Source organism: Salvia hispanica, chromosome 3, assembly GCF_029641045.1.
Source record: "Salvia hispanica isolate PSC_SH4W2 chromosome 3, Shi_PSC_v1, whole genome shotgun sequence".
Taxonomy (NCBI): domain Eukaryota; kingdom Viridiplantae; phylum Streptophyta; class Magnoliopsida; order Lamiales; family Lamiaceae; genus Salvia; species Salvia hispanica.
The window spans coordinates 5140300-5154573 of record NC_142694.1 but is presented as its reverse complement, the minus strand read 5'-3'; the positions used below and the strand labels follow the sequence as shown (position 1 = coordinate 5154573).

At 33.2% G+C, this 14274-nt stretch overlaps 1 protein-coding gene across 1 annotated transcript; it reads right to left on the bottom strand.

The window, feature by feature from the left end:
• Positions 1–5025: 5025 nt before the first annotated feature.
• LOC125209081 (ethylene-responsive transcription factor CRF4-like) lies at positions 5026–6696 on the bottom strand. The gene has a single exon (XM_048108681.2). It carries the CDS (start codon positions 6209–6211, stop codon positions 5264–5266), a length of 948 nt encoding a protein of 315 aa, XP_047964638.1. The 5' UTR covers positions 6212–6696; the 3' UTR covers positions 5026–5263.
• Positions 6697–14274: the final 7578 nt, after the last annotated feature.

Sequence of the window (14274 nt, the reverse complement as noted above, 5' to 3'; positions counted from 1 at the left end):
ACACAATAGTATGTTTTTTGAATTTTAATAATGCAACACCTATAAAAAAAAAAGTCTGTTTGCAGTTATAAAAAGTAACCAACTATTTTTTCCGTTCTACTCTTTGGAGTATAATTTGGCACGTGGAATAGTGCGCGTGTGGGGAAAAAATCTTTTACCGCACATGATAACTGAACAGAATGCACATGAGTTGCTATTTTTACAATTTTACTATTACTAATTTACTATGTACAGTGCGCACGTGACCACTCTTACTAATTTATGGAGGACTACTTTTATCTTTATACTCTTTAGTCATTACCATTTTGTTTTTTTGTTTTTTCGATTTATTAACTTAGAGTAATCTTTAATTAATTGTATATAATCGCCAGTTGAGCATGTATCGTCAAACCAGGGGCTCAAAACTGTTAAATTTGTATGGATTAAAAAGTTACCTATCGCTATTAATCAAATCGGTCTTAATTTAGGTATTCTATAGCTAGTGAAGTGAACATGTTCCGAATCCTATATTAATATTTATAAACACACGAATTTAATATCTTACGTTTGGTATAAATGTAGTCTAATTTTTTAACATTAAGTACATAATAATCTTTTAATTACTTTTTGTCCTTTGAGACATTAGCTAATATAATAGTATCAGATAAATAGAAAATGGGATTAGTAAAATTCACGTTTATATAAATTACATTATTTCTAATGACATAACCGTTAATAATTAAATGACTGGAAAAATTAACGAATTTCTTTGCCTTAAAATCAATCAGTTATTATCTATACCGAACACCGATGTAACTTCCGCCTGAGGGAAATGAAAAAAAGAGAGGTATATATTGCTCGCATATTTTGAAGTAGAAGTACAATTTTATACTACTCCTTATCAATGATTTGAATCATATGATGATGAAATGTCGAGGGGAACCAAGAAAATTACTTACAATTAATAGAATTAAAATCCCCGATTCATATATATGACGGATCCCATGGTTTAGAAAATGAGAATTTATTTGGATTTGTGAATAGAAAGTTTACACAGAAATAAATTTCAAAGAAGTACTAACACTCTTGGAGTTTGTCTTGCCTCGTCACATTGAGCCATGTGAGATCATAAAACAAAGGACATAAATACGTAGAGCTCGACAAAATCATAACTAGTGTATACGTTCAAGGTGATTAATTTGTTTTATTAGTATTTATCAATTAGTTTACAATTAGTTATCTTTATTTTTATCGAACGTTTTACAGAATCCATGATTCCATGTACGTATATATGAAATTGTTTTCCCAATTTATTGTATGCATGAAGAATATATATGACCTAGAGACGTAGCTAAGTCAATGAGCATCAACTCCAACACATATTAAATTTACTATTTAATTAGTATTTAGAAATGCACTAGATGATCTAACAATTAATAAATTGTCATCAATTTCTAGATGCCCTTGGTTTAAGTGGAAAATCAGCTTCTTATACTCGTCATGTCTTTGCACTTTGAAAGTTATGTTATGCTTATCGTATTTATGCATAGTAGCTGAATTTAAGTAAACTAAAACTCCACTTGTATATAGGAGTAAAGAGCCATGCACTTGTATATATGATGTTGTGTTGGGTCTTTTGTCACTGTTTTTTTTTACTCGAAATGCTCATGTTACTGTTGGAATTGGAGTCAATTGGAATATTAATAGTCAAACAAAATTAACTATGACATTTTATTATTTATTGTATTATTTAAATAATTTTTAAGATGAATTCGGAATTGAGAATATATATTAATCACACACTAGTTTTCAACTCTTTCAAATGCCCAAAAGTTTTCATCTATGATTAATATGACCAAAAGGAGTATCATTTTAGAGAAGAATGTTCTGTTCCCCATTAATTATAACATTTCACAAGATTTTTAATGATGAAAGATGTTAAGTCCCCATGATTTCAACTTTTTTTACTCTTATTTACTTAATTATGCACGTTTTCAACTATAGTTTCAATGTGTGTATTACAACAAAAGTGAATTAAAAAAAAAAAAAGAATTGGAAAGTTCCAAGGATCATAGTCTCCCTCATCTTGGGGTTGGGCCGCTTGGCTCGCATATTAAAAGGAGAGAGTTCACGTCATTTTAATAATTAATTATGATTTTTTTTTTAAATTAATAAATTTGAATTCATCACACCCTCCACACATTTTTATTACTGACCTTATTATTTTGTCATACATCAAACTTCAAAGGTATAAATGCAGGTTGATTATAAGTTATTGAGTGGTAGCTGAGAATATATATGAATGCCATCGAAAATCAAATTACTCTTATTGGTTGCAATTTAGCGTATTATATTTATTAATGAAACAAATATTCTATGCTATATTAATTGAATAAAAAATAGATATAAAAATATAGTACTACTATTAAACAATAGCTAGAAGACATATGTGCCTTTTGGGAAAGAGAAGAAAACGCAAAACTATGACTGTTTTGTAGGAAATTATTGGTATTCCTCAAAATGAATGCAAACTAATTATTTGAGGTAGTGCTCATAACAGAAATCGAAAATCAATAAATGAGATTAATCCCTATGCTTCTTCTCTAATTAATCACAATTGATAAAGAAAAAGAAATTGTGAAAAGAAGGGCCACCACATTGTAGAATGGCAAAGCTCGCATTTTTATGCCAACAAATTGAAGGAAACATTTGAAACCACGCTTCTTCGTACAACGAAGTAAGATATGTTGGCCTCCCTTTCTTAATTATTTTAATTTATTCTTTCATTATTCTTAATCACACCCTATAATGATATTTTAGACTTTAATTTGGCCGAATTGTTGTTTCAAAACAAATTGAACAAATTACAAGTTCATGGGAAAAAATCGTGTACCAAAACAAGTCAAAAATAGGGTACAAGAACGTCTTGCAAAGTCTAGATGAATTTCAACACAATCCCTCGAGCCCACCCCACGTGAACCCCCCGACACATTGAGAAAAAAATAAGTCGCACCGCAAGCTTCTCGTGCTCGCCCCAAACATTTGACATCATATCAACAATACTGAATCTAGTATAACCTTCAACTTTTTATAACGAACATAATAACAATCCAAGCTTGTAATGTTGAATATTGGAGAATATTGGAGAATATTGCATTATTGACTATTGAGTAGTTAACTTATTAATCATAAGCATTTCTATTTAAAAATAGCTTTTGGCAAGAAATTAGTTTCCCGTTTTTAAAAGAGTATGTTTCTATTTGAAGAAAGAAAAGTCCTAATTTTAGAGATGCATCTTTTGTAAAAACAAAAGGAGTGAAAAAGAAAAAGAAAAAGAAAAGTTGGGTAGCCTAGATATTCCACCTAACATATATCCCTTCTCTCTTTATTGTCAAGCCATCAGATTTTTTTTTCGTATGGGCAATTCTAAAATTTATTTATACTTGCTAAAACAATACTTATGATCAAAAAATAGTGAAAATTTTCTTACCTTTATTTTACTACCTTATTGTAATGTTCTCTCTAGATTAACTTAGTTATTTCGAGGTGACTACGTACACCATGAAGGATTATTTTAGAGCACAAATCAGATGATGATACCTGGCATTAATGAGGGATTATTCAATTCATGTGTGCAAATCAAAGTAAACCACATGCTTAAGAGATATTTGAAGACAGTTTAGGGTCAATTAAGCATTTTTAGCATACTTAATCAGAAAAGAGTTGTCCATTTGGAGTTGTGTGACAGTGACCCTTGCATTGATCAATGGCTACTCTACATGGATGTAATTAATGTAGGTGGCTCAGCAATTTTGAAAAATCTCAGCGATATTTTTGCCCTAATATTATTTTTCTGGCTCCGTCATTGACTGATTAGGATGCGAAAAATGGATAGGAAAACAGTGAAACCGAAAAAACAAAGTTAGACACGAGATGTGAAGACAGGTGTAATAACAATATGGTCAGTATGGTCGGTAGTGACGGTTCATTCATAAAGTGGAAAGTAAGTAAATAAATAAAATGATGATCAGATCAAGTTGAGGTACCAATTTCAACGACTTATACTAAATCTCCCAAAAATGGACACAAGATGTGGCAAATTTCAGAGGGACCAAGACTGCAATGAGAGTGAGAGAGCAGCAGCAAAAATTTTGTTGTGATTGTGGATTTCATAAAACATTTACTTCTCTTTGTGTGCCTTCACTCTCTGTTTCAGACAATACAGAGTACATATATGGTCCAGGGAATGTTCATGAACAGTAAAAATGGACTATAATATGTAGTGCCAAAAACAATTAAGCACTGAGAGATTTGGTTGTTTCCATTTATAGTACTGATTTATCGTTTAATTGCTGAATATGTCATGATTATCAAACAGTAATGCCAGCTGTCGGTTGAAGCGATTTATGCATCATAAATAAAATAAAAACAATCATTTTAAAGAAAAAAGTTACAACTTACAACCTCCTACTCTACCTACATACATTCTCTTATTGAGTGAAATGTAAGTTAGTGATCTTTATTTTTATGCATATAGGAGTAGTAATTTTTTTGTATAGAATTAATATCATTTCCCTATCTACGAAAATTTAAAAATAAGGGAACAAATAACTCATCTCCAATTAATTAAATAAGCCGACCCGATACAGAGCTGCTGGTGCCCACCCATTTAACATTCACGTTGAACTAGTAATATTCAACCATAGTAAGTGAAAAATGAATACAATCACTAAATGTGAAATAAATGCAAACCAGCAACAAAGACAAAATTAAAAACCACACCAACCTTAAAGACATAATTTATTGGGTTTTTAAAGAAAATTAAGTTTAATATTGGTTACACATCACTACAAAATCTTGCACAAAGAAAATGAAATATACGGTCCTTCGTTCTTACACATGTACAAAATCTTTGCAATACAATCAACATATCGTTGCAAAATCTTTTTATTACCAGCAAAAATCAAAACCAAGAAGATATAGTGTACAAAACGAAAATGTCATTTTTGGCAGCCTAATTTTGTTACATTAAAACACACACGTGAATGTGGGAAAACAAATCCATTTTATTGTTTCAAGATTTGTATCACACCTAATACACACAACTCAACTCAACTCAACCTCCATTTTCATTTTGAATGGAGATCGATACATCTAAAATTAGATACTAACTATTCTTAATTAAAACAAAATACAAGCCGACAGTCGGAAAAAGACAACAAAATTTGCCATTTAATCGGCAATCCGACTATGTTCAAACATATTTGATTTTTTTGAACATTTGTTATACTGCTAAGACTGCATCAGAGCCACCAAAACCAAAATAATCCTCAACATCGATTGACCCAAGTTCCATTAACGAATCACTAACATCTCTAAACTTCACTCCGAGCGACGGAGGATCGTTGAAACAACTCGCTTCGTCCCCGAACAAGTGCTCCTCTTGCAGCCCCAAGTGGAAGAAATTGTCGAAAACCGGAACGTCCATCGCCAAATACTCGTTCCAGTAATCCGGCACAGTACTCGTTTCACCTTCACACTCCACCATCTCCATACCGAATTCGTTACGAACCGGACCGGTCCGGTTCAGACCATCGGAAACCGGTTCAGATGGACCGGGTTCGGAATAGTCACTACATTGGCTACTTAGACAGGCCGGTTCAGCACTGTTTTTAAAGCGGAGAACCGAAACCGGAGAGGAAACGACACGCGCCTCGTCACCAGAGTCATATCCCGAAACCGACGCCACATTACTCGGCGGCGGGGGAGTGAAGTTTGTGAGAGCGGCCGGGCCACGGAGCTTAATGGCGGCGTTGTCGTAGACCATGGCGGCCTCCTCGGCAGTGTTGTAGGTGCCTAGCCAGAGCCTGACCCTTCTGCAGGGGTCTCTTATCTCGGCGGCCCACTTCCCCCACGGCCGCTGCCGCACGCCTCTGTACTTCCTCGCCCCGGCCTCCTTGGGCTTCTTCATGGGCCTGGGCTTGGGCCGGAGCGCGCTGACTTCCCCGCCGCCGCTGATCACACCTCTCTCCATTCTGATTTCGGTGATGTACTTCTTGACGCGTTGCCGGTGGAAAAGCTCGTCTTCTTCTTCGTCATCGCTGGAGGAATCAGTGGCGTCGGGATCGGTCATAGTGATACGGACATTTCTCGGAGTGTTTTGGTGTGAGGGTTTGATGATTTTTGTGGTGGTTTTTTTGTGCTCGGTGTATTTCACTATGCTATGATCCATGGTTGAACATACAAGAGAAACTATGGGAGTAAAGAGAGAGATATTGTTGGAGAGAGAGAGATAAAAAAGAAGGCGTCAAAGAGAAGGTTAAAGAGCGAGAGAGAATCAAACCCACGCTTGCAAAAATCTGACAAACAAAAAAGACAATACCCTAAAAAGGAGGATTCAAAGGGAAAACAACCAAAGTGAAAGAACCACGCAGTCTACGCCTTGTATACTGCTACCACTGCTACAAAAGAAGAGATCAATAACTTTCTAGAGAGAGAGAGAGAGAGAGTGAGCTTGATGGTTTCAGAGAGTTGCACTGAAATCGGTGTGTTATAGGATCGGTGAAAATGGTAATGCCGAAAAATGCGCAGAGAGTTTTATTTAATTACCGTTTGCAATAAATTATATTGATTTCTCTGTACCACAATATGGAGGAATCGGAAACTGCTCTTCCTCCGATGAAGATTAGTATTGATTATTTTGGTTTTGTTTGAAGAGATGAAATGGGATTTGGTTGATGAGAGTATATATTTGTGGATTGGTATAAAGATACGTATTTGGTCGTGTAGTTGTCGGAGTCGGTTACATTTTTTTAATGGAGAAAGGAATTCTTGAAAGAAAGTTAAAAGTTTTTAAAGTTATGAAAGAACGATAAAGAATGTGGAGTGAGTATTTTATTTCGTTTGAAATAGGAGATCAACGATAATTTCAGCCTAAGAGTGAATAATTAATGACAATTTAATTGCTAAAGAAGCTACGGTGGTTAATTCCCTACAGACAGTGATTTGGGGCATAGAGTATGCACTTAAATAAATGTAAGTACCCGAATTTTCATTAGTAAGTAGTACTTAAAATTAAAAGGCTGCCTCAATTAATCTAAGGGTGTGGTCGTGTCATGGACTCGTATATTTTTAACCAAATGGTCAGAAAATTGATTAAATAAAAAATGAAATGAGAAGAGTTGGAAATTCATATTATGATCAATCATAACAGAAAACGGAAGGCGGGAAGTGAAGAATCCTTTCCTTATGCTTCTGATTTTAATTAGAAAAAGAGAAATACGAACTTAAAAAAGCAATTAAGGAGATGATTCGTTGTGAAAAGAAGGGCCACCACACCACGTTAGTAGTTTCCAAATTATAATTGGGAGGTATTGGAATTAGTGTAATTAAATGTTTAAGTACACATTTTCATAACTCACACTCACCCTCCCTATTCAAACACAGCATTAAATCATTAAAATCTCCCACGATTACCGTGTCATAATGTGTCTTCTTGAAGTAAGAGATGTTGGTCTCTCTCTCATCTCAGTTTTTGAAACTGGGAAACACATATCTAATCATACCTAACTAAAACACTTTGCAATTTCTCATACCAATCGGCTCAAATCTCATAAATCTAAAGGCTATGAATATTTCAAAGAAATTACTATAAGTTATAACATCGTATAAATGCTAAACCTTTGATTGCATATGAATGGAAAATTTGGATTTTACATCTAAACTAACTAAGCTCAGCCTCAATGCGGCCATCTCCAACCGTTTACACCAAACTCAAACTCATATTTGAGTATACGTCACATTAAAAAGTAGTTTTACTCCAACTATTTACACCAGATTCAAAATTTCCACCATTTTTTAGTTTTTGTCTCATAAAGTTTTTACAGTAACATCATATTTGGTGTTGTTTCATAAAAAACACTAAAAATGAATTTGAGTTTGATGTACGATTGGAGAAGATTTCTACACCAATACTCATTTTTGGAGTATGATTGCAGATGGTCTCGGTGCATCGGCAGTGTCGAGCTCAAGAAAACACCAAACATGCGTTGTTGTGCTCACACGACACTACAACTCCCATTATGTTAAATCTTACTACTAGTTTGGAAGTTTTTAATGTTAAATGAAGTTATAATTTGATCAATTACATAAAGGTATAAATGGTGACACCCAAAGGTAGCAAGTATGGTGATATATATATATATATATAGGACAATTTTTTGCCTCTTGAAAGGAGAGGTATTTATATTCGGAAAGGGCAGCTCCCCCATTCGTGGCTTCGAGTTAGCCATTGGAAGTTGAAACCCATCACTTTTCATTAGTCAAATAATCTACAAACTCACCTACTGTTGCTGCATCTGCTTCATACTTCTACCACTGCTACAATGCTTAGAGTAGAGTGATTTTTTTGGTTGGATTTTAAGTGTATACTTTTCCAATTTGTAACTCAATTATACAAATCTCTTTCAAGATAAGACTTTTACTCCATCTTTTAATATGTTTGGAAGTATAGATTTCATCTATTTAATTAACACTAAATTCTACGTACTCATTATTTTATAATATTGCAAGTATCGAATTCTTCATTTCTAAGTAGTTCGACTTACTACCATTTTCGTTTCAATCCAATGAAAAAGGTAAGCATTGATTACAAATAAGAATTTAGTTTTAGCTCGTTGATCACAAGATTACAAATAAGATAAATACGTACCGCCTATCTTTAGAATCGAAAAGTAACACATTCTTGATGGTTTTCATTTACTTTCATAATAATTCAAACTTTCTTTTAATAAATCAAAGAAAATAATCTGCAATTTATAATCCTGAGAGTTTAAAACCATCGTTGGACCCAAAAAATGGTAAAAAGTAGAAAATGGAATGAATTTATATACATTTAATAATCTTATTTGACAAATTGAAAAGAAAAAGAAAGGGAAAAAAAACATATTTTGGAAAATTAAAAAAAAAATAATAGAAAAGTTGGGTATAGCCTTGAGAGTGTGAGACTTGGAGTAAGTGGGCCCTCATTTTCTTATGATGGAGCCGACCTGACATCTCATCCTCATTACCGAGCCACCGCTTCATCGGCGCCTTCCACGCCCCTCCGGCTAACCACCTCATGCCACGTGTTCATGTTCACATGGCACTGACGTGGCTCTTAATACTTCTACTATGCTTTTCCTAAACATCCTTTTTCAATTGTACTAAGATAAATATACTTTAATTCGTTGATTTTAATTACTAGTAATCTAAGATTTAGAAAGCTAGTAGGACTACAAATTTATTCCTATTGCTGGACTTATAAGTTGTCTGAAAATTATTTCATTCCTCTCATTATTTATGACATTCGTTTTGGGTATATGTATGTCAGCGGCCGGGGCATAATTAGCAAATCCAAAATCTATGTATTGTGCTTTTCAGGAATTAAATAAAGTTTTGCGTATTTACATGGCAATGTGATCAACTTAATCAATTTTAGGACTAAGTACTTTTTCAGTTTAATTTCGAATAACATATAATTATTATTTATTTTTTGTATTGGTATATTTTGTTAGTAATGTATTTAGTACATTAAATTTGTCTTACATAGAAATATATGTACAAAGAAATTGAAATTTGGTAGTTTTGGTATGGTACAGTGGGATTTCTGTCTGGGATTAGTAAGTGCTTGGAAAATGAGGGAGACATGAAAATTGCATTTTTAGATTAAAATAATTCTTGAGTACCTTAAGCTGGGGAAAAGAGAACTTTCTTACTTAACCTTTTATATTGTTCGTTTGCCATCTGTAATTATTCTTTTGGCATTTAATATCTGTTTCATTGTTACTTGGTAAATATACCTTAATTTTTGGATATAAAAATTTAATTTGCAAGTATTCGTTGCTTTGGTTTTATATTAAAGTTAGTATTTATAAATTCATGAAAAATAACAATTTCTTATACCATTGAAATAATATATAGCAGCACCCAAACACTTATTGGTATCAGGTTGTTGTTGTTGTTGTTGATGTTTATTTGGCTTTTTGGGTATTTAGCGTTTAGCCTATTTGTTGGTGTTTGAATGAGATGTCGTTGTACTCATTTTTTTTCGGTTTTTGCGGCTTAGCTTCTGGCCGTTTGTCTTGAACATTTGCTCGTTGCTTGCCAGCTTGAACCTTTTCTGATTTATAAAAAAAAAGCACCCAAACACTTATTTTAGTACTATGAGATGTCCTTTGTGGATTCATGAATAATAGCATTATGATATATATGTGCAACTTATTTACTTCTCCAATAATTTTAGTACTAGTATTTTTGTCTATATTTTGAATTGTTTCTTTATTTCGAGCTTGTAGATAACATAAAAAAAAATAAAAATTAAAATAGTAATTTGGACAGTTGGCCCACCCCACCCAACAATGTGCCTCCCAACATACAATGTTTAGAGTTTAGACCATTATTGCATAATAATGAGAATGTTTGGACCCCACCGGAGCCCCGCCAACTGACCGCGCCGCTTTTCTCCGGCGGCTGAGCCTCCACTCACACAGTGGGTCTCAACTTGTCATTCCAAATCTTGCCTTCAATTAATTAAGACAATTCCCACAAGTACAAAACCAAAATAATTAAATGAAAAGATTAGTGTTAGGTTTATAAATTAAATTGAAGCAGATTTTCAGGGTCCATGCCTTCTCCCCCTCCACTCGTGGGCACGACCCTTTTGCCGGATTTAAATTATCTGAGAGTTTTATATATAGTTCGACTCAGATTCTTCCATAGATATGGAGCCGACATGTGTACATTTTTGTTACAGAGTAGTTTCTTTAAGCAGAATACATATTATTTATACATACAACGACATGGGTCACCATGTACTATACTGTCTATTTAACGCCATTTAGGGGCAAAAAGGAATTCATTTATTTATATGAATAATCAATATGGATTTAGGATTCCTAGGGACCATGCATTTTCCCAGTTCTTACTTTCTGGTCTTCATTCATTAATTTAACTAATTAATTACTATTCCACTTAGTAATTTGAGGATGATTCCTTTAATTAGTTGATATATAGTGCTGATAATTTAGTGAAATGAATACTCTTTCTTTGTCAAGCTTTCGAATTTTAGATAGTATTGAAGGAAATAAAAGCTGTTGGTGTAAAATACAGGAAGCCCAGGAATTTGTATTCATTAAGAATTACTAATTAATGGATACGGTGGAGTTAGTTAATTAGTTATTACATGTTTCCTAAACCTAATTAATTAGAATGATGTACTCTTGTTCGGGGACAAATTGAGTACTTATATAACTAATTTTTTTTATTATTAATAAGGTACATAACGAAATGATTAAGTAAAGATCCGCGTATTTTTCAAGTATCTTTATTTTGCCTATCCCATTTGGAATTGTGCTATGTTTTTTTTTTTCGAAAGTATCTTAATAAACTTAAACTGAATAACTCGGCAATTCGATAGGCTTTAATCAAAATTAAATGACATCTCTAGACTCTACGTAGAGATACATCTTCTCATTATCTCATACAATAAGTTAGCTTTATTTTATGGGTTACGACCATGAAGTAGAGTGAAAATCTCAGGAAATCACCGATCACGTGCTTAGAGGAGATCTCAACACAATTTTGAAGCAATTAGCATGCTGTTTTTATCCAAATACTAATAATTAATCACAATTGTTATTTTTCTCACACAAGATTAACAATGATGGAATTAATTTTGTTCAATTCATGGTTCTGAGTCTTCTGACTGATGCAATTAATGCGGTTGAAATTATTGACTTTTCCCTAAATTCTATGCTAGTTTGTGATAGTTAAATAGTTAAACTCCGGCACTATGTCACCTTTTCATAATACCCATATGAAAAAATATTTAAATTCTTAAATTCAAAATAATGATTTTATTTTCTCCTTTTGTTCTCCAAAATGCAATTATAATTTCAACCATATATACAAATCTTGTCATTAAGTTAAACCATCTTAGTTGTGATGTGGACGTAACTATTGATTACATTAGTTACATGATCGAGAGGTCAAGATTCTTATATTACTCGCACTAATTACAACAAATGAAAATAAATACACAATTGCCTTTAAGGCTTTAAGTTATAACTAGGGGGCAGCTTGTGAAATCTCTTACAACTATATAAAATATGCATGATCCATGCTGCACGAGCAATAACACTTTTTTTTTTTTCTTTTACTACTTTTTAATTTGCACGAGCAATAACTTAGATAGCTAGTGGGTGGAATAAGATTGTATAACAATTGGTCAACACATGCACGCAGGTTGATCTCAATCCTTTCACTTACCAAACACTAGTTTTTTTCATTCTTTATTATATAAATAATGAAATATCCATGCATAATGTGATAGGAAAACTGAAGGGTTCATTAATTAATGAAGTAGTTGCTTTATATATATACTTTCATAAAATAGGTACAATTATTATTTTATAAAAATATCATTTTAGAGGGGCTTTTTTGGAAACTAAATTGAAATTTTAATTTTTAAACGGTACAAAGGGCTTAGAGTATACCAATTCAGAGAACACGTTTCAATTCACAAAGTTTATTCACAAAAAAAGCTTACTAAATTTGGGGCAATTTTTTAAACAAAAAAAAAAACAATTAGTTTTGAAAGTATGGAAAATTGGAGGTTATTAAACAAGCCAACAATGAATGGGCCTCCGACAATGGGCCATTCGAATAAACAAGGCTGCGATGAATGGGCTGACGCTGAAACAATTTATTTTTGACTGAAATTAAATAAATTAAAATCTAAGTCTGTATTTTAAATACTGCTGCCCATGTAAAAATAAAATAAAATATACGTACTACAATAGAATTGAAGTACTATATGATGATAATTGATTGGATCGATCCATATCGGTTTTAATTATAAGTCGTAAGATGATTGGGGAATGATTTGAAATATGCTTATGTTTTTGGTAAAATTATTTAGTGTCACGTTTAGTAGTTTGTACCACGAATCATCTTTACATCATAGTATGACTTTGGTTTTAAGGAAAACAGATGAAGAAGTATCATTCAAATTATTACATCACATTAATCTCAAAGTCTGATACAAATTCTATGCATCTAATTGATAGTCAAGAATAAACTACATGACTACCCGTACGTGGAGTCGATTTTACTAATCCTACAACACAAATGTGGATAAAAATAAAATTCTAAAATGTGGATCAAATCACCCCATAATAAAGAGAATGTATGTATATGTTCCTCTTCATTTGGATAAACAGAACCACTAGCTAGAAACCAGGTCCTCTATTTTGATTAATTTATTCATCTTCTTGATCATCAAGTTTCATAGTACTAATATTTAGGAGTAGTAAATAAATTCACTAGGTTTGTTAATCTAATGAATTATGTAAGTGAGCACCAAAGCAAGGAACATTAGAACGTATGCGACACCTTGATCTATTGTTGTACCTATAAAAACATCAACATTAATTATTACTAATGATAAATTGGACTGTTTTTTGCAGGGTACTAATTTTGGTGGATCGACCAAAATGGAAAATTGGACAGTTTATTGGTAGACGGAAGGATTATACGAAAGTCATACCATCATTGGTAGTTGGAGGCGTCGCTCCAAATGTTGCTTCAGCGGTGGCAACGGTGGTGGCTAACGCCATCACCATTATGACAACCAATGCTTTGCTATTCATCTCCATTTTTCTGGCCCTCTGGTTTTTTTGTTGTTGCTTCTGTTTAGCTTCTCCTCTGCGTTAGAGGAAGGAAGACGACGGCCTTATCGAGCCGGAGAGAGAGAATGATAAAATCACGATCTCTTCTCTCTTCCTTTCTGCAGAGGAATTCTGAACGATATCTCTCCTTGATGTGAAATTCTTACATCTCCACACGTTTATTTATATATATATATATATATATATATATGCTGCAGTTATTTCGGTTATAAGCAGTTGTTGAATTGCTTGGATCACGTAAAATCTGTTTACTAGATTTAAGGTGGATCTGTAATTTTTGTATGGTTCTTTCATGTAAGAGATTTAAAGTAAGATTTCCACAAATATGCTCAAAGCCATTCATTTACACACATACACACACACACACACACACACCAAAAAAGACCTCATCATCACCATCAATACTAAGGCTAGGAAGTAGAAATATTGATAAGCATGATATTTCAGTGAGGCCAAAGGAAAGCACCCATAGCAAACTTCCTCTTCTGATCATCTGTCCCGATGACCGGAAGCCCATACTGCAAGAGGAGGCGGTCGAGCTTCCATTCAGGCATCGACTTATAGTCCT